At 46.7% G+C, this 25,158-nt stretch overlaps 1 protein-coding gene across 1 annotated transcript in view; it reads left to right on the top strand.

Moving 5' to 3' along the window:
• The window catches only part of cwc22 (CWC22 spliceosome associated protein homolog), a 29,977-nt gene extending 6,070 nt beyond the window's left edge, over positions 1-23,907 (top strand). Inside the window, exons 4-21 of the mRNA XM_029247331.1 lie at positions 245-300; positions 457-591; positions 809-1,123; positions 2,105-2,233; positions 2,324-2,492; positions 2,587-2,640; positions 2,903-3,038; positions 3,132-3,338; positions 4,421-4,483; positions 4,804-4,905; positions 5,731-5,815; positions 8,230-8,290; positions 19,182-19,259; positions 19,429-19,581; positions 19,780-19,907; positions 19,997-20,098; positions 20,187-20,383; positions 22,110-23,907. Of these exons, the coding sequence (XP_029103164.1) occupies positions 245-300; positions 457-591; positions 809-1,123; positions 2,105-2,233; positions 2,324-2,492; positions 2,587-2,640; positions 2,903-3,038; positions 3,132-3,338; positions 4,421-4,483; positions 4,804-4,905; positions 5,731-5,815; positions 8,230-8,290; positions 19,182-19,259; positions 19,429-19,581; positions 19,780-19,907; positions 19,997-20,098; positions 20,187-20,383; positions 22,110-22,738 (2,799 nt within the window). The 3' untranslated portion in view covers positions 22,739-23,907. The remainder of the gene's footprint in view (positions 1-244; positions 301-456; positions 592-808; positions 1,124-2,104; positions 2,234-2,323; positions 2,493-2,586; positions 2,641-2,902; positions 3,039-3,131; positions 3,339-4,420; positions 4,484-4,803; positions 4,906-5,730; positions 5,816-8,229; positions 8,291-19,181; positions 19,260-19,428; positions 19,582-19,779; positions 19,908-19,996; positions 20,099-20,186; positions 20,384-22,109) is intronic.
• The last annotated feature ends 1,251 nt before the right edge of the window (positions 23,908-25,158 follow it).

Here is a 25,158-nt window from a genome sequence, read left to right as displayed (position 1 = left end):
GTTGTGACTTATCTCTGCCTGCTTTTGTGAGCCAGTAAGGATTTCCCATGTGCATTACAAGATAACTGTCATTGACATAAGGGGTCTAATGTATGATGTTTCACTGACCATATCCGCTCACTCACTCAGAGACAGTGCTGTAGACAAGGTGCAGAAATTGACCGGTACAAACACTCCTTACAGGATGTAGAGGAAAAAATAATGAGGGGCAGGCCCCGGAGATGATATATTTTGTGCGTTTCAGCATGGCTTAGGTGATGACAGCAGGGACCAACGTGGGAGCTCCTCCCCAGAGAAAAGGTGAGCCTCTCCGGGACTCAAGTTGGAAATAAAAATGAACATTGATGTTGTCATATTGAAGTGAGTTTAAATGTAGGGAGTTTGAGGCTCTACATCCATTCGTCTTTTGTGGTGATCTTGCAAGTGGTGTGGACAATGGTGGGGTATTCGTTTCAGGGATGGTGACCCGCGATCGCGGTCTAGATCGCGTTCCAGGCCCCGGTCCTTTCACAGCCGGGAGAGGGAGAGGTCTGAAGATCGGGACCGGTGGTACCAGAGGGGACGCCGTGGGACTGACAGAAACAGCGACAGGTTAGAAATGAGCTGCTCAGTATCCGCTGAAGGAGTAATTGACAAAAATGTAGGACTGGTAACGATATCGGAAGTAACTTGATTCACTTGAGAATCATTTTCATGATGACTGCACGTTGTACCAAGCACTTTATCTGTCATAAGTGTATATAAAGTGCTGTTTTCTTGGTCTGTCGTATTGATTTCCAACTACTTTGTCTCGCTCCAAAATATCTAGAGAACGGTATCCTAGCAGGGACTGGGATCGGGAGCGCTACCGTGACCGCGAGCGGGACCGGGAACGCTACGAGCGCCGTTCTAGCAGAGACAGGGAAAGGAGCCGCAGAGAGCGCTCTAGCCGAGAGAGGGAGGTGGAGTCTAGGAGGAGGGGCAGGTCACCCTCCCCGGCCCAGCTGGATGGTCCCCCGACAGAGGAGCCTGCGGTGAAGAAGAAGAAAGAGGAGCTGGACCCCATTTTAACTCGGACAGGCGGGGCTTACATTCCCCCCGCGAGACTGCGCATGATGCAGGCCCAGATCACAGACAAGGCCAGGTAGGTCTGTGACGCACTGAGAGTGAATTGTTAGCTGGCGAAACCAAACAGTAAAATCGCATTTTTTTCTGGTTTTGAGAAGTATACGCAACTTTTAAATAGGACTTTGTGTCTGAAATCCTCTGAACTCTTGCAACAAGTGACGAGCCTCAAATGAAGCACACCTTGTGACACCCTAGCAACTGAGGAAAGTATAAGAAAAATTTTTTTTTTTTTTTTTGGATCCACTGATTTTGAGCAGAGAGCATATGTAGGGTTCTCAGATCCTCCATGTTGCAGTGGGAGGGAACATGCCTTAGCTTCTCTACTGTCTACCAGCGCCTTTCAGAACTGTGCATCAGCCACTTTAAGGTGCTCACAGTCACCTTTTCTCATCTTCTGTTGTGGCATTGTGGCACCCTGGGGGCAAGTGTTGTGTAGTGTAATTGATGGCGGTAATTAGGAGGCGAGTGCTCCGCAGAGATCTGGCACAAGGGCAGAGAAGGGGACGGGGGGGAAAGGCCTTTCCCGGCACTCTGAAGGGCAGTAGGGAGGCTGAAAAGCGCTTGCCTCACCTCGTCTCGCCTTGCCATCAGCAGAATTTAATACTGGGGGGGTTCGGCTCACTCGCGGTCCTGAGTGCTTTTGTCCTTTCGATGGGAAGCCTGTAAATTCTGCCCTTTAAAATGCTTCTGCACCTAGTGTCTATTAAGAAGCTGCTCGAGGGATTGTGGGAATTTAAGGTTATCGTTTTACTAACCAAATGCTTTTAAGTTTTTATAACAACAGATAGATTTTGTAGGTGATGTTGACTTTACCTTTGAGGGGGTTGGGAGGATTGATTTTTAAATCAGTGCAAATACATCCCCGTGTGTGGAAACATATATGTTGGCATTGTAGAACTATAGTTAACTAATTGTTCTTATTCTTAACTAAGTCACGTCTGACAATAAAACCCCCTTAGTCCTGGTATATTACTGTTGTCTGTTGTTCAATTTTTAGTCTGGCTTACCAAAGGATGAGTTGGGAGGCTTTGAAGAAGTCAATCAACGGTCTCATTAACAAGGTGAACGTCTCCAACATCGCCAACATTATCCACGAGCTCCTACAGGAGAACATTGTGAGGGGGAGGTAAGTATGTCGTCTTGGCCTCAAGATCGCTGTCGTGGATAATTTTGGATGAAGGTCTGTGCAGTTACAGCGCCCCATGTTGTGCTGCAGGGGGCTCCTGGCCCGCTCCATTCTACAGGCCCAGGGCGCATCTCCCATTTTCACCCATGTCTACGCAGCTGTGGTGGCCATCATCAACTCCAAGTTCCCCCAGATCGGAGAGCTCATCCTGAAGAGGCTGATCCTTAATTTCCGCAAGGGTTACCGTAGGAATGACAAGGTACGCCTGCTTTTCGTCTCTGTATCGCTGGGCCTCAGACTCACGCTGGCTGCTGAACCTGGTCCTAATGCTCTGGCTCGCTTTCATTTTACAGCAACAGTGTTTGACAGCATCCAAGTTTGTCGCACACCTCATCAATCAGAATGTGGTAAGTGTTCCGTCTCCTGTATAAATCAACACTCTGTTTGCAACCGCTAGGAATAAAGCATATGTGCAAGCGGCATGATGCATGTAAAGGGGATTCCTCTGCCAGAAAGCTGAGTTTGCACAGCAGGTTTAAAAGTGGTGGTTATCAGAAGATGTTTGTGCCTTGGGGTCTCCGTACAAGGGTATTGAGAGCGAGTCTCATCGGTGATGCGTTGTGCCGATGGAGAAGCTCGCTCTGTTGACACTGCTGACCCTGTGTTCAGGCTCACGAGGTCCTGTGCCTCGAGATGCTGACCCTACTGTTGGAGCGACCCACGGACGACAGCGTGGAGGTGGCCATCAGCTTCCTGAAGGAGTGTGGTCTCAAGCTGACTGAGGTCTCCCCAAGAGGCATCAATGGTACATGGGCTTCTTCTCAGTTTCTGTGAATGTCTGTTTACTTTCCGTGCTCCGTTGTTTTCTGCTCACCTGACGCTGGCTTCTCTGTCACAGCCATCTTCGAGAGGCTGCGCAACGTCCTCCACGAGTCAGAGATCGACAAGCGTGTTCAGTACATGATTGAGGTGATGTTTGCGATCCGCAAGGATGGCTTCAAGGACCACCCTGTTATCTCAGAAGGGCTGGACCTGGTGGAGGAGGATGACCAGTTCACTCATATGCTCCCGTTGGAGGACGACTATAACCCAGAGGACGTCCTAAGTAAGACTGCACACCTTTAATAGCAGTTTTTGTCTGCACCCTTTCCCTGACCAGCAGGCCCTCTTTGTTCAACAATGAATTTCAGTTATTTTATAGGGAATGTTGTCTTGTATTCCCCCACAACCAAGAAATGATGCAAATTTCACCAAAAAAGACAAGACTTAGATAACAGTATAAGCAAAAAATGGTTTCGTAACCCTAAAGTAGTTAAAATAAATAAATAAATAAAAAATTGTAATGCATTCTAAACCTGACATAACGGTGTTATTATAATTATTCTTTGTGTAGCTGATGCTTTTGTCTAAGGTGATTTATAGGAATATGTTAATGTGATTATGAAATGTAATAGTAGTATTATTTTCAGAGAGAAATGATGTATAATCTTAGAAAATATCTCAGGCCCCTACACCTGCTTTATTATGTTTTTTAAATCGTTTCTCACAACCCTACTGCGTGACTTTAGTCAGTCCTGGCTGTTTTAGAAGCACCGCTTTTGTTGTATACTTTTCTAGACCATTTGGAAAAAGACAATTGCAGTGTAAAGTCTTTTTTTTTTTTTTTTTTTTTTTTTTTTTTGCGCAGTGAAAGCCACAGACAGTCTTAGGTTTTCTGAACATCGAGAACCTCCCCCATCCCCTGCCGAAGTACTGTAGGGGTTACTAAAATGAGACACCGCTGTAAGGGACGGCAATGATTGAGAAAGGGCAGCTTGATATTCGGAAAAAAACGGGGCACATTCGCACCGGTCGTAGGAAATTTATTGTATCCGAAAGTAGAAAAACTAGCCTTGCGCATGTGAGGGGTGTGTGTGTGTGTCAATAATGACTTTCAGTCTGTTGTGTTTGTTAGCGGGATGCAATTGCTGTTATTCCAGAGACAAATGCTTGCAAATGAAAATCAGCGCAGGGCACATTCCAGAGTGCGAACAAAGCCGTTACTGCTTTAAGCTCTTTATGCATAATGCTGGCCTTAGACACAGTGAGCACTTTTTATGGACGGTTGCCTCCAATAGTGTCTCTTTGCATCTCGAAATTGCTGTGTAATTGCTAAGGAGTGTGGAATAACCATGCGTCACTTAACAGATGTTTTCAAGATGGATACCGACTTCCTCGGAAACGAGGAGAAGTATAAAGAAATTAAAAAGGGTAAGTTATGTTCTAATGACATTTTGTTGCGTGCCAGAATTTCTTTTACGTGTGTTATTAAACGTTTCTTCTTTGTGTGGAAGTTGTTGTTTCTTCTTTCATCTAATTATGCTTTGTACTGCAGTGGGCAGCAATGCATTTGAAGCGTGTGATGATTATTAAAAAAGTAGGATTACGTGTTATCTTTAGCACAAAAACAGACTTGAGGAAAGGAGCTGTATGTGGTCACTGGGAGTAAAGGGATGGTAAACACTCATGCTGATGTTCCTCTCAAACCGTGGGCTGCGTATAACACGAGGTCCTCTGGGTCTCGTACGCAGAGATCCTGGACGAGGGGAGCAGCGGCTCTGGCTCCGGCGATGACGGGGAAGGCAGCGACGAAGACGAAAATGACGAGGAAGCGGAGGAGGAGGGCGGAGATGGTATGGGTTGTCCTGTGTAGAAGCTTGCTTCGTTCTCCAGGACCCGACGGGATTCCGAATGTACGCACACTTCGTTAGGTCGTCACTGTAGTGTGAAATAATACCCGGGGTGCGTTTGCAGTTCGTCCTTTCCTTAACGCCCCATCACCCCACGCAGCTCTGATACGTTGCCTTCGCTTTCTGCTCACCTGATAATGTGCCACAGTCGGCTTCGAGCACACTCACACGTATGCAGAAAAATCTCCTCATCCCTCGATGTCTTCAAAGGTGCCCAGTTCACTTGCTTGCTTTAAATAGTTTTTTCTAATGGTTTATGTTGCTATAAGCAGATGCAATGAATGAAAGAACTTATGGAAAGTGATATTTGACAGCCAAATTGCAGCTGATACGTAATGTCTCGAAGCACTTGAGGAGCGATGGGGTGCATCATACACTTTAATAGTCCTGCATTCTTCAGGCATGGCTGTCAAGTGGGATTTTGTTCAGATTCCCTCTTCATTCTTTGCAGGCTGTTATTCAGAAGGAGAGAGGCCACCACATTTATGTACTTCACCACCAGTTCTCAGCACTTAGACATTATCATGGGCTGTAGTTTGATCTTGTGACCATATGAGATCCATCTGTTGCCTTCACTCAGTGTTGTGTTGTGCTGTTCTTGTAGGGAATTCCTTTTTCTTCCTTTCAGAAATAGGTTTGTGTTTTAGAAATGAAAAGTCAAGAAAGAAAAGAATGCCTGAGCTGTCGAGGAGAAAATTGTTCAAGGGTTTCAGTATTGCTGCAGCTATTTTCCCCTCGCCTTCTCTATTGACTTTTCCCCTTTTCTAGAACAAGACAAAGTCACCATCTTTGACAAGACAGAAGTAAATCTGGTTGCGTTTCGCAGAACCATCTACCTTGCCATCCAGTCCAGGTGGGTATTGAACGAGTACTCCTTTTTGAGGTGGGAGACGAAGGTTTAGGCAGCTTCCATGAAAACTGGAGCGCTTTAAATGTTACTGTGTATGGGGTCTACAAATGTCCCTTTTGAGACTGAATCAAACAATCAAGCCAGATGGCTAAAATGACGAGTGCTGAGCAGAGAGGGGAGTCTTTCAGGATTTGCCAGTTTAGCTAGAGCTCGAAGCCATATTGGAGTGAAGAGATGTCATTCAGATTCCAGAGGCTTCCATGTTTGTATATGTGCTTAACATTTGTTCACGTCTCAACTGAGTTTCAGTGCAGGCAGGCTAGGAGAGTCGTTTTTTCTCTGAAAAGGTGACTGTGCCATGCGGGAGAAATTGTATCACACTGTATTACATGAATGATGAGATGGGGGCATCATGCTCTGGTGTGTCTAGGGGAACACGCCGAACGTGCTCACTACTTTCCCTCCAGATTTCCCACCAAGTTTTGGAGTTGACTCTTAGCACAGCAGTTCTGTGCTTTTTTCAAAAAGTGGATGTGTGGAGATTCTGGAGATGTTCGTGACATTGTTCTATTGGAAGGGAGGAGTGTTTCAAAGCCCTCGTGGACCAGCAGCCCGCGTGCTGCATTGCTTCTGCAATTCCTCTTTAGGAAGATCAAGAGCAGACGACGACATGTTTGGTGCTCGCCTGTAATGCACAGTCTTTTCATCGTGGTGTGAGTTAGACAGGAGGCTCTGGACTTTCACCATGTGCGAGGTGCACTGTTCATCGCCCTCCTGTATAATGGGTGGTGCCAGGGGCTGTGTTCAGTCATCCAGTAGCTTTTGAGAGCTGCTCTCACTTACTGAAGCACTTAGCGCTATGAGTTGTGTGCGCAGTCTGGCTTGTGTTTGTTTGCCTTGTGAGTGAGTGTGTTTGGTACTAGCAATGACCTCAGCTTGATGCACGTTTCACTGGCTTTGCCAGTTTTTCACCTGACTGGGTATGGGCTTCGAAGGGCTAAAATCAGGGCTGATGGTTGTTTTGAATTAGTAAAAGGTGTCTAAAGTGGCCACAAGAGTCCACAAGTACGCAGAAAAGTAAGGAAATGCAGGTTTCCTAAATTTGTGTTTGCCATTATGGTACCTGACAGCTGGACATTAATTTTCTTAATTGTCTTCTATTAGTTGCTGAGTGCTCACCTTTTTTATACCAGCTGGAGAGAGTCCAAAATGTTAGTACTCAGCATAGCTGTTGCTAACTGAACGCATAGGAGAGCTCCAGGGAGCGTAGTAGAAATGATTGAAAACGCCTTTGTGTGTAGACACACACACTCACACGCACACACGAAAAGAGGCAGGCTACTCTCCCCGAGGGCCACTGGCTGGAACATGTTCAGGAACAGCTGCTGGAGAAGCAGAGGCATCCGCAGCGGGGGGTGGACAAACCTTGATAACTGACCCACCAGGCAGTTTTAAAGACTCTTAGCTCTGCCCCATTTTCACACGGTAACGCATTTGCCGGCACGTCTTCGGCGCAGAGGACAGCCCCCAGTGGCTCGTGGGCCAAACGTCCACGTTCTGTAATGGCACTGGGTGTCATGCCTACCGCGGTGCTGGGAGGTACCTATCCCGACAATTTCCGGTGACCTTTTTTGGGTCGGTCGCCAAAGCAGAAGTCATTGTGCTGTTGAAACCAACAAGACTGATTTTTGGCGAGTCACTAAATGTAGCCCCAACCGCTGCAGCCACGTAACTTACAGTATCCCCTACACCTTTCCACTGGTTTATAACAAATAAATAGACTCTAAGCTCTTTAATCGACTCTTCCGTAACTTCTGGACTCTTCAGGTAGTGTAAATACCCAAAGTGCAACGGCCAGCTGTATGATTTCTCGTCTCAACGCAGACGGGTGACCGTTGTCCACCAGAAAGCCTGTGGCCCTGCGTTAGATCACATTGCACACCGTTGCAGAGTGTATAACCCGACGGGGAGCTGAACGACGCAAACAGATTTGTCAGCGCGTTCGAAAATAACATGCCATCTAAAATGCCTTATGATGAGCTTCCATTTTTCCTTTTTAATGATTTTTGCTATATGAGACTTGCAGCAAAAGACTTGTGTGAATATTTCTGTTCATAGCAGATGTATCATTTCCACCTTTTTTGTAATCTTAGAAGCGAATGTCTACTCCTGTACGAAATACATTGCCCTGTGATGGACTGCCGTACCATCCGGGGTGCGCCCTCCGTATACTTCTTGGATAGGTGCCGGACTACCACGACCCTGCTGCGAACAATGTGATGGATCAAAATAAAAAACACTTAGATGGGTGAATGGATGAATGGATAGCCTGATGTAGCGTAATTGTTGGTTTATATTAATATATTCGAGGAGGTGGAGGGTCCTGTAATAACATGGTGTGTTGTCTGTATCAACAGCTTGGACTTTGAAGAATGTGCTCACAAACTAATAAAGATGGACTTCCCTGAGAGCCAAACGGTGAGTGTAACTTTGGCTGTTCTCTTGGCTTGAGCCATGTGTCACATGAGTACACTGTGGAGTCATGGCCTAAAGCAGCCCGTTCAAGCTGTAATTTGTCTTAATACTGTCATATTAGTGATTTTTCTGCCTGTCAAGGATCTGTCTTTGTAGCCCTTTGAATTTTATGCGAAAATGTGGATCAGCTGTTTGAAGTGCAAAGGCAGTGTGGTTGTGGGACCAATTTCAGTGACAAAATGTTGTGAGATGATTTTCGGTGTCCTTTAGAATGTATTGCAACCGTGATCTTTTTATTTGTTCACAAATGAGTCTTTGTTACTGTGGCGCTTGTCTTTTGTCTAGGTCCGTGCCTTGTTACGGCCGTGTTTCGAGGTGGTTTGTTCTTTCTCGGAAACTGGAGAGAAACGATTGTACCTGTTCCCAGGAATCGCAGAGTCACACAAACTGATTACTGTTTTCTTGAAGCCATTAAATGAATGAGCGCAGCCTGGAGTAATCCCTCCAGTTTAGCCAGTGTAAGCAGTGGGAAAATCACTGCAATTCCCTTACAACAAGAGGAGGAGTTTGGTTTGGAGGCAATTAGGGATGGTCTCTTTAGGCAGCTACGTATTTGAAGCTCTCAGCTTAAGCTCTGGCCTTCTCTCCTGGTTCACCTGCATGTGTGGGGCACAGATTCAGTGTTCCTCCTCAGGAACAGAGCCAGGGATCCCCTTCAGACCAGTGGTTGACTCCGAGGGCCAGGGGCGAGCTTGTACCCGATTGAATGCGGCTGAACTTCAATGGAGGCGTTGTGTTGATCGCGTGAAGGGAACATCATGTTTCTTCTTTGATTGCTACCTGTCCACTAAGACACTCTCTCGTAGTGAAATAAGACTACAGAATTCCAGGAGTCTTTGCACTTTGTGTACTGTTTCTGTCTCTGTGTTACTGTGGTCGTCGACACAGTTAAAGCAAGAAACGGCATTTAATCTGGAAGTTAGGGTTCAGCTGGTTCTTGGTATTAATGTCAGAATCAGAATCAGAATCAGAACGAGCTTTATTGCCAAGTATGTTCGCACATACAAGGAATTTGTCTTGGTGACAGGAACTACCACAGCACAGACAGAATGACAGTGACAAGACACAGATGAGAAGATAGAGTATGTGAGCAAGGGATAAAAAATATTTAAAAAATATAAAGTACCCAATATACAAAAATAGTACAAAAATAGTCGCTAGATACAAATGCAAGGGAGTGTAAGAGAAATGTGATAAATAGTTATAAATATAAATAGCATTATGTATTGCACGGTTTACTCTGTAGAGGAGAGATTTAGGTGTTCATGAGGTAGATGGCCTGAGGAAAGAAACTTTTCTTATGCCTGGCTGTCCTGGTGCACAGTGCTCTGTAGCGCCGGCCAGATGGCAAGGGTTCGAAGAGGAAGTGGCCTGGATGTGAGGGGTCTAGAATGATTTTGCTCGCCCTTTTACTGACTCTGGACGAGTACAGTTTTTGGAGAGCTGGGCGGGATGTGCCGATGATTCTTCCAGCAGTCCGAACTATCCGCTGCAGTCTTCTGATGTCTGACTTCGTAGCTGAGCCGAACCAGACAGTTATAGAGGTGCAGAGGACGGACTCGACGACTGCAGAGTAGAATTGCATCAGTAGCTCCTGTGGCAGGTTGAACTTCCTCAGCTGACGAAGGAAGTACAACCTCTGCTGGGCCTTCTTCACAATGGAGTCTATGTGGGGCTCCCACTTCAGGTCCTGTGAGATGGTAGTGCCCAGGAACCTGAATGACTCCACTGTTGCCACAGTGCTGTTCATGATGGTGAGTGAGGATAATGCTGAGGTGTTTCTCTTAAAGTCTACAATCATCTCCACTGTTTTGAGCAGCTCCAGGTTGTTATGACTGCACCAGACAGCCAGCTCTTGCACCTCCTGTCTATAGGCAGACTCGTCGCCATTCCGGATGAGGCCGATGAGTGTGGTGTCGTCTGCAAACTTCAGGAGTTTGACAGAGGGGTCCTTCGCGGTGCAGTCGTTGGTGTACAGGGAGAAGAGCAGTGGGGAGAGCACACATCCCTGGGGGGCTCCAGTACTGATTGTGCGAGTTTCGGATGAGAATTTTCCCAGCCTCACTATCTGCTGCCTGTCTGTCAGAAAGTTGGTGATCCACTGACAGATGGAGGTGGGCACGGAGAGTTGGGTTAATTTGGACAGGAGGAGGTGTGGGATGATGGTGTTGAAGGCTGAGCTGAAGTCCATGAACAGGATTCTCGCATAAGTCCCTGGTTTGTCCAGATGTTGCAGAATGTAGTGCAGTCCCATGTTGACTGCATCATCCACAGACCTGTTTGCTCGGTAAGCAAACTGCAGGGGGTCCAGCAAGGGTCCAGTGATGTCTTTCAGGTAGTCCAACACCAGTTTTTCAAGTGACTTCATGACCACAGATGTTAAGGCGACAGGTCTGTAGTCATTAAGTCCTGTGATTTTGGGTTTCTTTGGAATGGGGATGATGGTGGAGCGTTTGAAGCAGGAAGGAACTTCGCACATCTCCAGTGATCTGTTGAAGATCTTTGTGAAGATAGGGGCCAGCTGGTCAGCACAGGTTTTTAGGCAGGCCGGTGAGACACCGTCTGGGCCTGGTGCCACTGCTGTTCTTAGTTACACTTCAACATGAATAGACACAAAGTTTACGTTGAAATCTAAATTGTGTGTAGCATAAGAAGGGGTCTCATTTTTTTCATAGCGTCAGAAGGCATGCAATTTATAAAAATCACAGATCGGTAAAAAAACACTCAAGGGAGAACTGCACTGATTTATGCATACTTTTGCTCTGAATCGTTTCTGTCCCAGTTTTTAGCTTTGCTAAAAAAAAAAAAAAAAAACCCTGTTGACCTGGGTTTCCTTTGGTATGCCATGGTGTCAGTATTTCTGGTGATCGCAATATGCTAAAGTACAAACCTTCTTTGAATGGTGGGGTGATAAAAAATACCTTCCACAGCCATAAGTAGGCTGTCCTAGGACTTGAGGTAGCCCATTGCATTCATGTTTAATGATGCTCCTGCTTGTAGAAGCCAGAAGTGCCGATTTGAGTTTGAGCTTTAGTGTTTGATTGTCCATATGTTGAGCATGTTCACCGGTGTGCCGCAGAAATCCAGAAAGCGGAACAGGTGTGAATGCTACTGGGTGGTGCGGGCGGGAACTACGGATGAGCACCTGCCCGCGGTTGTAGTAGAGATGTCAAAGATTATTGTTCTTGTCAGAGATAAACACGGTGCTGCCGGGTTTACGGACCGGTTCCTCTCCACAGCTGCATCTCTCATTATTCACCACCTATCTGTTGTTCTGCACTTCATGCCAGCTCCCATTAAAGTGATAAAAACATGCAGAATGTGTGGTTTGCGTTCCATTTGTTGAAGTGCCCTTCTCAGCGATTGTGGGTAACCAGCAGTGGATTGACTTTGAGAAAAATCACAAATGTTAATGGTTAGGTCTGTTATTCTGGTAGGAAATAAATTTGCTATGATGCCGTGTGTTTATACGCAAGGATTGTGTTTACACAGGACGTAATGTTGGACTTGAGCTATTGATCTGCAACGGCCTCAAATCGTGTTAGTTTTCGATCTGTAACTGAGCGCTTTCGAACTTGAAATGTTGTTGTATTTTGCTGAAATGACACATTAAAGTTAACGATCCTCCTTTTTCGCCACCGTGTAACCGTTTCATCTACTTGCACTATATGGGTTCGTTCAGCCAAATCATATTTTTAAGGCTGGTTTATATGACCCGTGTCTTCCTTTCAGCCTGAACGTCTGTTCACGTTGTGTTCAAGTTCTGTCCACACACACTGTGCCTCTGGAGCTTTTGGGAAGCCAGTGAAATTGATTGCTCAACTAGAAGTAAAGTGACTTTATAAAGAAGCCAGATAAATGCTCCACTCTGTTTGCTCCTGCTGTCGCGAAGGCAAACGGGATTGTATTATGCGCGCCATCTGCTTTTATACAGTATATGTTGTGCTGTCTGTAAAAATCATTCGGGATGTTTCCTCACCGTTATGGATTTCACGTTGGCACACTGCGTTGGGTGTTAATGTTTCTTCCGGAGCAGAGCTGCCGTTGGTGTCGTCCATGAACGTGCTCTCTTGCGTATAGCATCTGCCGCTAAATGTTTATTTGAGCGTAGAGGCTGAGCCGACGGTCAAGCGCTCTCAAAATGGGAACAGGCGTGCGCTGAAGGGGAGTTGCTGTATGTCCGCTGAACTTCTTTCTTGAAAGGCTGTCATTGATGGTTTTAAGGTACGGTGCTTCTGTCGGAGCTGCCTCGGGCACACGACTTTGTCCTCGCTGTCCTTAACCCACATGCGGTGCTGCAGACGTGCATTCAGACCACCGCATCGTGGTGTGCGATACAGGCAGATCACGTGTCCTCCGTGAAGGCTCGGAGCCGGTCCAATTATTTCTAGGCTGCTGATGAGGAGCCGCTGTGGTCAGAGGCTTTTTTAAACGTTAAGGTGCTCTTGAGAGAGATGGTGTATAGCGTTAAAGCAGCACGTACCCTTGTGCATTCCCTGCCTCTGCCTTACTGAGGTTTCTTTGCTTGTTTACCAGGAGCGAGGGCTTTTGGGAAAGCAGCTGAGCAGTTGTGGGCACCAGGGTTGCCAGCAGAGAGATTCTTCCTGGGGGGTTTCTGTCCTGCCAGATTAAATCAGTACCCAGTTTGACATCTCATTTCCAGTCCTTTCTGTCTCCATCCTCAAGCTAGTGCCATTGAATCTCAGCAAAACTGGACCAGTCTCATTAGAGGCAGAAGGAAAGATCTTGGGGCTCTTCAGTGTGAGTGTTAATGTGTTTAGTGAGATTCAATTAAATGTTTCTTTTCTCTTTGTTTGGCAGAGGCGGTAATTACGCCTCAAGCTTGCGGACCCGTCTCCTTTTTTCTACTTGGGTATCCTGAAGAGCTCGGGGTTTTCGGTTTTTTTGTTCCGTCAGCGATGCCAAGGGGTATCCAGTGGCACTCGGTTGACAATGTAAATGTTGCTCCTCCTCCAGTTTGTTTTCTCTCAAGGGGGTGAATTGCAGCAGTCTTCAGGGAGCTGGACAGTTCATGCTTGCGCTGATGATTCCTACACAGCTATTGTCAACAGATCTGTCGTGGAGAAGGGAAGGTGGAACACGGGGTGTCTGCAGTTGTATCCGGTTGACTTAACAAGCCAGTGTCATTGTGAAGTTGGAAGGAAAAGTTTATGAACCCTTTGTAATTACTTGAGTTTCTGCAGTAATTGCTCATAAAATGTGGTCTGATCTTCAGCCAAGCCATAGTAGTAGATAATAATAAACATGCACAATCTGTTGAAACCAATAACACACAAACACTTATACTTTGTCTTGTCAGTACTGAATACATCATTGAAACATTCACAGTGCATGCTGGAAAAAGTGTGTGAACCTCTAGGGTAATGACTTTTCCTAAAGCTAACTGGAGTCATGTGATCTAGTCAATGAGATGAGACTGGAGGTAAAACCAGTACTGTTACTGCTCTCCTGAGGAGTTGGATCCCTGCAAAGATCACTGTGAAAGTTCTGCTTGCAGTGCCGGAGAAGGTGAAATGCATCCATCCATCCATCTTCCTCCGCTTATCCGGGACCGGGTCGCGGGGGCAGTAGTCTAAGCAGAGCCCCCCAGACTTCCTTCTCCCCGCAAACCTCCTCCAGCTCCTCTGGGGGAACCCCAAGGCGTTCCCAGGCCAGCTGGGAGACGTAGTCTCTCCAGCGTGTCCTGGGTCTGCCCTGAGGCCTCCTCCCAGTGGGACATGCCCGGAACACCTCCCCAGGGAGGCGTCCAGGAGGCATCCGGAACAGATGCCCGAGCCACCTCAACTGGCTCCTTTTGATGCGGAGGAGTAGCGGCTCTACTCCAAGCTCCTCCCGGGTGACTGAGCTCCTCACCCTATCCCTAAGGGTGCGCCCAGGCACCCTGCGGAGGAAACTCATTTCTGCCCCTTGTATCCGTGATCTCATTCTTTCGGTCATGATCCAGCGTTCATGACCATAGGTGAGGGTAGGAACGTAGATCGACCGGTAAATTGAGAGCTTCGCCTTACGACTCAGCTCCTTCTTCACCACAACAGACCGGTACAATGACCGCGTTACTGCGGACGCCGCACCGATCCGTCTGTCAACCTGCCGCTCCATTTTTCCCTCACTCGTGAACAAGACCCCGAGATACTTAAACTCCTCTACTTGAGGGAGGAGCTCCCCCCTAACCCGGAGGGGGCAATCCACCTTTTTCCAACTGAGGACAGTGGTCTCGGATTTGGAGGTGCTGATTCTCATCCCCGCCGCTTCGCACTCAGCTGCAAACTTCTCCAGTGCACACTGTAAGTCTTGATTCGATGAAGCCAACAGGACCACATCGTCCGCAAAAAGCAGAGATGAGATCCTGCGGCCACCAAAACAGACACCCTCCGTTCCCTGGCTGCGCCTAGAAATTCTGTCCATAAAGATAATGAACAGAATCGGTGACAAAGGGCAGCCCTGGCGGAGTCCAACATGCACCGGGAACAGGTCTGACTTACTGCTGGCAATGCGAACCAAGCTCCTGCTCCGGTCATACAGGGAACGAACAGCCCGTAGGAACGAGCCCTGAACCCCATAGTCCCGAAGTACCCCCCACAGGATGCCACGAGGGACACGGTCGAATGCCTTCTCCAGGTCCACAAAACACATATGGACTGGTTGGGCAAACTCCCATGAACCCTCCAGCACCCTAGAGAAGGTATAGAGCTGGTCCAGTGTTCAACGGCCAGGGCGAAAACCCCATTGCTCCTCCTGGATCCGAGGTTCAACTATCGGTCGGTTTCTCTTCTCCAGTACCCCGGCATAGACTTTCCCAGGGAGGCTAAGGAGTGTGATCCCCCTATAGTTGGAATACAATCTCCGGTCCCTTTCTTAAAAAGAGGGACCACCACCCCGGTCTGCCAGTCCAGAGGCACCGTCCCCGACCTCCACGCGATGCTGCAGAGGCGTGTCAGCCAAGACAGCCCCACAACATCCAGAGACTTGAGAAACTCGGGGTGGATCTCATCCACCCCCGGAGCCTTGCCACCGAGGAGTTTTTTGACTACCTCAGCAACTTCAGCCAGGGTAATGGACGAGTCCCCCTCCGAGTCCCCAGCTTCAGCTTCCTCTACGGAAGGCGTGTTGGAGCGATTGAGGAGATCCTCAAAGTACTACTTCCACCGCCCGAGGACATCCTCAGTTGAGGTCAGCAGCGCACCATTTCCACTGTAAACAGTGTTGGCGGAACACTGCTTCCCCCTTCTGAGTCGCTGGACAGTTTGCCAGAATCTCTTTGAGGTCGACCGAAAGTCTTCCTCCATGGCCTCACCGAACTCCTCCCAGGCCCGAGTTTTTGCTGCGGCGACTGCCAGAGCCGCGCTCCGTCTGCCCTGCCGGTACCCGTCAGCTGCTTCAGGAGTCCCATGAGCCAGCCAGGCCTGATAGAACTCCTTCTTCAGCTTGACAGCATCCCTTACCTCCGGTGTCCACCACCGTGTTCGGGGATTGCCGCTGCGACAGGCGCCGGAGACTTTATGGCCGCTGCTCCGAACCGCCGCCCCGACAATGGAGGTGTGGAACATAGTCCATTCGGACTCAATGTCCCCAGTCTCCCTCGGGACCTGATTGAAGCTCTGTCGGAGGTGGGAGTTGAAGACCTCTCTGACAGGGGCCTCCGCCAAACGTTCCCAACAGACCCTCACTATGCGTTTGGGCCTGCCAGGTCTGTCCAGCTTTTTCCCCCGTCATCGAATCCAACTCACCACCAGGTGGTGATCAGTTGACAGCTCAGCCCCTCTCTTCACCCAAGTGTCCAAGACATATGGCCGAAGATCAGAAGAAACGACTACAAAGTTGATCGTCGACCTCCGACCTAGGGTGTCCTGGTGTCAAGTGCACTGATGGACACCCTTATGCATGAACATGGTGTTTGTTATGGACAAACCGTGACTAGCACAGAAATCCAATAACTCACCGCTCGGGTTCAGATCAGGGAGGCCGTTCCTCCCAATCACGCCCCTCCAGGTGTCACTGTCGCTGCCCACGTGGGCGTTGAAGTCCCCCAGTAAAACGACAGAGTCCCCAGTGGGAGCACTTTCCAGCATGCCCCCCAGGGACTCTAAAAAGGCCGGGTACTCTACACTGCCGCTAGGCGCATAAGCACAAACGACAGTGAGAGGCCGTCCCCTGACCCGAAGGCGTAGGGAGACGACCCTCTCATTCACCGGGGTAGACTCCAACACATGGCGGCTGAACTGGGGGCTATTAATAAGCCCACACCCGCCCGCCGCCTCTCACCCTGGGCAACGCCAGAATAGTGGAGAGTCCACCCTTGGTCGAGAAGAGTGGTTCCAGAACCCAAGCTGTGAGTGGAAGTGAGCCCGACTATATCTAGAGGGTATTTCTCAACCTCGTGCACTAGCTCAGGCTCCTTCCCCGCCAGTGAGGTGACATTCCAAGTCCCAAAAGCCAGAGTTGGCGCCCGAGGTTTGGGTCGGCCGGGCACTCGGCCCCGACCACTGCCCAAATCACAACGCACCGGCCCCTTATGTCCTCTCTGGCAGGTGGTGAGCCCACCGAAGAGCGGCTCCACGTCTTGGCTTCGGGCTGAGCCCGGCCAGGCCCCGTGGGCATAGACCTGGCCACCAGGCGCTCGCATGCGAGCGCCCCCTCCAGGCCTGGCTCCAGGGTTAGGCCCCGGTGACCCCATACCGGGCGGGGTGAACGAGATCCTTGATTTAATAGTCATAAGGGGATTTTGAACCGCGCTTTGTCTCGTCTGTCACCCAGGACCTGTTTGCCTTGGGAAAACCTACCAGGGGCATATAGCCCCAGGCAACATAGCTCCTGAGATCATTCAGGCACTCAAACCCCTCCACCTCGGTAAGGTGGCAGTTCGCGGAGGGAAGAAGGTGAAATGGACCTGCAGAAATCTCTTGAATTTGCCAAAGTCTCTATTCATTGGTCCATTTTAAGGAAACGACTGAGTGAGAATGATGCTTGTAGAAGGACATCAGAAAGGAAACCACTGCCCTCCAAAAAAACATTACTGCAGATTTTCAGATTTGCAAAAAGAAAAAACAAACTTGATGTTCTGTGATGTTTCTAGGAAAATATTCTGTGGAAGGAGAAGATTTGAACTCCTTGCCAGAAATGCAGCATGCTATGTTTGGAGGAAGAACGCTACACACCAAAACCTGATCCCAGGCATGAAGCCTAGTGGATGGAGCATCATGGTTTTGGGCCTGGACAGCTTGCTATCACTAAGGCAATAATGGACATGAAACCGAATCGAGAAATTTAACAGGAGAATGTCAGGGTAGTGACCTGAAGCTTAATAGAAGTTTGATCACACAGCAAGACAATGACCCAGAATATAGGAGTGTGGCTTAAACAGAGGATGGAAGCAAATTCATGTTCTGCAGCCTCGACCCGAACCCATTTGAGATGGTTTGACAAGACCTGGAAAGAGCTGATCACACAGGGAATTCCAGACTGAAACGGTTTTGTAAGAAAGGAGTGGTATAAAATTCCTACTGACCGCTGTGCAAGTGTCATCAGCAAGCTGCAGGAAACATTTGATGGCGGTTATTGTTTCTAAAGGAGGTTCAAGGGGTTGCCATTTTTCCAGCGTTGTTTGTGAACGTTTAAATGATGTATTCAGTTGTATACAGTTGTTTTTGTGTTTGTGCATTATTGTGACTGAATTGAAGAACAGACATTTTATGAATAATAATAATACAGAAATCCAGGTAATTCCAGAGGTTTCACAAGTTCATTCTTGCAACTGTATACTTACCTACCAGGTAGCCTGTTTTTGTTCCGTTTCTGCTGCGAATCGGAGAATGAAGGGTCGATTATAGTTATGCTTATATACCACTACCGTCCTCCTCTTAATGTCTTCTAAGCTTTAACTCTTTCCCTAAGCCAGTCCTCCTGTGTGCTTTCCTAATTTTCATTCTTTTACATCCTTTTTCAAACTGATTATGGGCTCCTCTATGTCTGCAAGAGGTAACCTCACCAAGGCTGCCCTGAGCCTGTGAGACAGTATAATATGCGGTAAATGGTGTGCTCTGGCTGCTATATTTGTGACTTGTATGATTCAGAGTGGGTGGTTAACATCTGGAGTACAGTAAACCCATTGAACCCCAGTGTCAAGTTTTTGGTCGTTGTCTGAATGACCACAAACGCCTCAGTACAAAAAATACTGCTTTACTTTTCGACCGCAGCGATCGATTATATAGCTGGGAAATTGTTTCTGTGGGGGTACGGCGGTGCAGCGGGTTTGGCCGGAGCCTGCTCTCCGGTGGGTCTGGGGTTTGAGTCCTGCCGGGGGTGCCGTGCGACGGCCCGGCGTCCCGTTCCGAGTGTGTCCCCTCCCCCTCCAGCCTCGTGCCCTCTGTTGCCGGGTTAGGCTCTGGCTCCCCGCGACCCCGCTTGGGACAAGCGGTTTCAGACTGTGTGTGTGTGGTGAGTGAAATTGTTATTGTATCACTTAGGAGCAATTAACCATGCTCAAGGTTGGTATAGTGGGAGCAGGATCAGAAACCCAGGCCATTGATTTCAAGGAGATGGATCCAAGTACTATTCTACATGCGGCCCTGTTTTAACAATCATACAGTCATTTTCACAGTCATACAATAGCCACGCACGTGAAAATAATCAGCTGGAACTAGTCTGTTGCCTTGGGTATGATGAGAAAAATATTATCTCATTGATGCTGAGTAATGAATGAACCAGGTGGTCCTACCAAACCTTCAGGATATGGGAAATGGTTAGCCCAATATGTCAGCTTGTCACAGTGTCTCTTTAAGATTCATGCATGCAAATCTGTCTTTACAATACACAGAAAGAGTTATGCAACATGATTCTGGACTGCTGTGCCCAGCAGAGGACCTATGAGAAGTTCTTTGGACTTCTGGCTGGGGTAAGGCTCCATTTGCAATGTTATATAGATGCATTCCAGAGTGTGGTTTTATGCTGAATGTTCCTGACCTGTAGGGTACATTGGGTAATTACGGTGGTAAATTCAGTGTGACAGATGGTCTTGTTTGTTCTGGTTTCTTACCTCTGATTTGGATTTCTACATTTTGCAGCGTTTCTGTCTGCTGAAGAAAGAGTACATGGAAAGTTTTGAAGCCATATTCCAGGAGCAGTATGAAACCATTCATCGCCTCGAGACCAACAAGCTGCGAAACGTTGCCAGAATGTTTGCGCACCTTTTGTATACAGATTCGATTCCATGGAGTGTAAGTGGTGCTAATAATCAAGTTCTTATATTCAAGATGTAATTTTCTCAACAGCTGTTTTGAGAATGAATTTTGCTTTTATTGGGTAAGGAAATGATGCAACTGTCATGAGATATTTGCCATGAGATACTTAGTCTTCCGAGGTTCTGGAACTGCATTGTCTAAGCTTACAGTGTGAAATCTGCTTTCTGTGTGAAGGTGCTCGAGTGCATAAAAATGAGTGAAGACACCACCACCTCCTCCAGTAGAATCTTTGTGAAGATCCTGTTCCAGGAACTCTGTGCCTACATGGGCCTTCCGAAATTGAACGAACGTCTGAAGGATCTGTGAGTCCACTGACATGACAGATTATACAGCATTTTTTGTCTTAACAATGGTTTGCGTTGAATCATTGCTTCTTAATTCTTACTTTCAGCACATTGCAGCCATTCTTTGAGGGCCTCTTTCCACGAGACAATCCTAGGAACACAAGATTTGCGATCAACTTCTTTACCTCCATCGGTCTGGGTGGCCTTACGTAAGTGTTGTGAAGCTGCTTGTTTTATTGATGATGTTGAAGTGTGTTTTCAGTGGCTCCTTGAGAACACCTCTTCTTCTTTATATAGGGATGAGCTCCGTGAGCACCTGAAGAATGCGCCCAAAATGATCATGACACAGACACAGGAGGTAGATTCCTCGGATTCCGACTCCTCCTCCTCAGATAGCACATCCTCAGACAGTAGCAGTGACAGCGACAGCAGCAATGACTCTTCCAGCGAGTCCCCATCTGAGTCCTCATCTGACAGCAGTAGCAGCAGCTCAGGTATCCCCAGACCACACACAATCACACAGCCTATTACGCTTGAACTGGCCTCATGTCACTGTTTCTGCCAGTTGTTCCTATTTGACACAAGGAGCTCTGCAGAGCCAAGCAAAAAACCCCTGCCTAATCCGCTAAGGCTTTGTTGTTCTGACACAATGATTTTTGAGTTTCTTCCACGGGGCAAAACGTCTTCTTCCTGTAAACCCCTCATCCACTGTAAGTTTTAGCATTTAATTAAGTTCTTGGTTTTTTTAAGATTAATCACTTGTATTGAGTTTTTTCCCTTGAAACCCAAGACAACGCAAATTCCCTTCCTATGCCATTTTTAATTACTCTCCCAGATTTCATGCTAGCTGTTCTCAGATTCTCTGTCTTTTCAGTGGGCGGTCACTAACTTGAACATCTGAAGGCTGACCTTGCTATTATTTAATTTTTGAGTCTTTTTACCTTCAGCCTCAACTGTCCTAATTATATTGACTTTTTTTTTTTGATGGAGTGCATGTCATTTCCAGTTCATGTGGCTTCTAGCTTCTTGATTTTCACACTTAAAAGCCAACTGTGAGAGCCAGGAGTGTCTGAGCCATCCTCATCTATCTGCTCCACTCATATTCTGTTAGCCTTATTCTTATAAGAGTTTGGTCATTACGCAGCTTAAAATAAAAGCTGGCCAGGTCTGTTTTTTCCTTCTATGACCCTTTCAATAACTAAATGCTGCACCCATGCCCTGATCCTTTATTTCCTTTTAATGACATATCCTGGATGTTGTTTTAATTACAGATTACGTAGTGGCCAAATGTTGGATTATTTTGAAAGGGACTATTTGACTGCAAAAGATGAAATTGCATAACGGATACATTTAGGCCTCACTTTCCGATGAGTGATTGTAATGAACACATTTATAAATGGAAGTACACTGCAGATTAAAAATGTGACCCAGAGCTGAGGACTGGAGCACTTCTCAGTTCCAGTACATCTGTGCCCCTCTGCACTCCGATGTGAAACTTCTGGAATGTTTTTTGGCCACAAGTCGGGAACTACCTGGACATCCTCTGTCATCTACCTCACTGCCAGGCTCTTTGACAGCAGCTTAAATGAGCACAGCACCGCATGTTGCTGCATGCAATAGGGTTTCTGAAAGCCCGTCTTTCCACGTGTCTCTCAGCCATCTCATATGGTCAACAGGCTACGTGCGTAGTAACTGATTAAAATTGTCTGAACTGCAAGAATGCAGTTGCCTTTTGTTCATTATTTCAGTGAGCACAGGTGCCTTCCTGGCTGTTGGAAAGCTTTTGAGTCAGTTCAAAGTCAGAGACAAAATTCCAGCTAGGTGAGAGTTGTTTGGGCACATTTGGTCTTCCTTACGCCCGTGTTGCGACGTGTCCACACACCTCCTGTGGACCCCAGCATGGCGCTCTGGTTGCTTGGTGATGTGCTTCGCCGGATGCCCTTGTCTCACCATGATGCATGAGAGAAGCAGACAGTTGAGTGTTTTAGGCTCTGTCCAATGGCAGTGTCATCACCATGCTTCCACCACGGGGTGTAACCCTGTTCAACAGTCTGTGCCGATGGCAATTTCAACTCTATTATTCCTGTTTAAAAAACAAACTATTATATTTGAGCACTAAAATGAAATGTTTTAGATCTTAAATGTATTAATGTCTTATGTTGAATGCTGAATTGTAACAAAGAGAAGTGTTGGAGTAGAGCCTGACTCTTTCCCTGGCAGACTCAGACGCAAGACGGAAGAAGAAGGTCCACAGTAAGAAGGACATGCGTGCTGGGAAACCCCCGTTTGAGGAACAGTCCAGCAGAAGGCACAAGAACCGGGCCCAAGATGCCATTAGCGAGGACCATTATCAGGCCTCCCGCCACAGGGAACGGGAGCGCGACCTGGAACAGCACACCCACATCGACCGTAGCCGTGATCGTGACCACGCAGACCACAACCGGGACAACCGTGACCGTATCGATCGGGATGACCGAGACCGAGCTGACCGTGGGCACGACAACGTGGATCAGCCCCGTAAGCACGACAACGTGGATCAGCCCCGTAAGCACAACCGGGATCGTGACAACAGGCACCTGGACTCGCAGAAGCCCAGCAACAGTGTGAGAAATGGCTCCCGCTCGCAGAGGGACAGAGAGGAACACAGGATTCGGGAGAAGGAGCCCGAGAGTCGCAGCAGACAGAGGTCAAAGTCAAGAGAGAGGAGCCGTAAGGAAGCCGACTCCAGGGACTCGCACAGGAACGGTGTGGAGAGGTCGGACAAGGAAAACCAGCACTCCGACAGGTACAGAGAGTCGAGGAGGAATGAGGAGCGCAGCAGAGACAGCTCTCCCAGAAGGCGGAGATAGCCTGAGGTGGGGGCGGAGCAAGCAAGTCATTGCAAACTAGAGTACTAGTAAATTTGACCAGCTGGTGGTTTATCCCCATGTAGTTTAACGTAAAACTTTTCCTCCCTTCTAAAAAAAAAAAAAAAAAAAAAAAAAAGCATTGCCTTGAATTAAGTTTTTGTAAAATGTCAAGAAAAATGTTGCTTAAAACTAATGAAAAGTAAGTTTTGCTTTAAGAGAAATTTATTTGGGGGTTTTTAGGGTCTAGAGTGCTGCTCTAGAGGGCCTGGAGTTTGTCAACATTTCTTTGTATTGCGCAAAACGGAGTAAAAGCACCCTTAAGCGCTGTTGATTTGGGGACTGCGTTGTTCAGAATATTGGGGGAATTACTGGAACCTTTGTTACAAATTTGGAAGCAATATTATTTTTTGTAAAGGGAATATGTTTTGTAAAGGGCACACTAGTCATGCAAAAGTTTGCTCACAGTAGTTTACCATTCTGTGAAGAAGGAAACACGGTTCCTTAATTTGTGCCTGCTGTACAGCTTTCAGAGTTTCTCCTTGGATAACAAAGTCCTTCGCTGGTGCCCAAGAGGACATTTTACCTGTTCAAACATTTATTTGTAATACAGAATCACATGATTATTAATCATATCACCCTGCAATCTGATAGTAAGTAGAAAAAGTACAGAAAAGCTCAGTGCAGGTTTTAAGGTATTAGAAACTAGGCTGAATTGGGCATTGAATAGCAGTTGTGTACATTTCTGGAAAAAAAAAAAAAAAAGAATAGGGATTGATTTGTGATTCCTGCCAATTGGGAATGTTTCTAATACAAGTATGGAAGGTACTTGACTGATTTGTAAAGTGAATTGATCATGTCACTCTTTGGGGGGTTTGTATGTAAAGGCTTGTGAAAGATGCTCATCTGACTGAGTAGTTTATAACGATATTTGTTCTCTGTGTCTCAGTGCTGAAATGAATGGACCAGCGGACACACTCACAATACCGACTACTTTGACTTTGTACGTTGCTTGTGGCAGTTTTTTCTTTCCATCCCATGAAATTGGAAAGTTTTCTTGTGTATCTTACTATATTTCTCATTTATTTGGTGTACTGTCTTCAAACAATTTTATATACATATATATAAATTTGCTGCATTCAGTGAACAGTTTTAATGAATGTGTAGTATTTTCGAGCATTTTGTTATTTCAGTCACAAAATAAAGTTTTCTGTTTTAATCCAGATTGTGTTTGAGAAATTTCTTGGTTTCACCGTGTGGACTTCTGTTCTCTGTGCTTCATTTGTTTGGATTATGGTTTTGTCCGCTTTGGCCAGCCTTTTCTACGTCCAATTTGAAGTCGATTCTGTATATATGATGTATGAGGCACCTTTGCTTTCCTAGATTTCTTTTGTTCCAGTAAAGTAGAACTGAGCGAGAACCGGCTGCGATGCAACATGAATGCAATGTGACATTTCTACTTTGAGCCACACTGAGAGAGATACCAGCCTCATAAATGGATTTAAAAATACAGCAGCCGCATTACCTAAAACCCCTCTCCCTCAGAGATACGGTCCTGAACCGACGTCTTGCCCAGCGATGGCTCCTTCGGTATTTCAGGCCACATGAATTATAGACCCTGGTTTTTATTTCCTGTGCCAAGCCATTCTCATTCAGACATGATGGTGAGAAGAGCTGAGCTGTTGTTGCCCAAGCTCAGCATACAGTTATAATCTACAGATTATACAGACCTACAGTCTTCCAACACCACAAGGTTTTTCCTCTTGTTTGTTCAAGATGGTAAATATAAATCTGGAGGTTTCATGTCTTTATTGGTTACCTTAAAAAAGGCAAAGTTTTGCTAATTTGGAAGTAATTGTGGAGCATACTTTTCACATTTCCTTGAAAGTTTAAATGTGTGGAAGAATGTTATACTTGATGGCTCAGGGTGATTCCTGCTTAAAGGAGTTGAGGTTTTTACCAGGGTTAACTGGAGGCCACTACCCAGTAATTGATTAAATAGCAGAATGGGTATGTGTGGTCAAGTTTTCTTTATGCTTTCAAATTAAGGCAAAGCTCTACTTCAGTATTCCTTGGAATTCATTCACCAGTTTAACAAGTTTATTCATTTGGCTGATGCTTTGCTCCAATGCAACTTGCAATGACTTTTTTTTTTGTTTGTTTTTTTAGTGGACCACTGTAGGTAAATACTTTTCTCAAGACTACTGTAGGAGGAGATGGGATTCAGACTAGACCCCTTACTCCAGAGACAAGAGCTCTTACCAGTGTGGTAATTGCTTGTTAGTGCAACAGCCCTTCCAGCCAGTCCTTTAAGAGAATATTGTAATAATGCCATTTACCTAATGCTTTTCTCCAAAGCAACTTAGTTACTCCCCCATTTATACAACTGGATAATTTTACTGAAGAAACGTAGAGTTAAGTAC

Source organism: Scleropages formosus, chromosome 21 (assembly GCF_900964775.1).
Source record: "Scleropages formosus chromosome 21, fSclFor1.1, whole genome shotgun sequence".
NCBI lineage: Eukaryota > Metazoa > Chordata > Actinopteri > Osteoglossiformes > Osteoglossidae > Scleropages > Scleropages formosus.
Note: the sequence above shows the minus strand (reverse complement) of the source record. Positions and strands in the feature narration are given on the sequence as shown.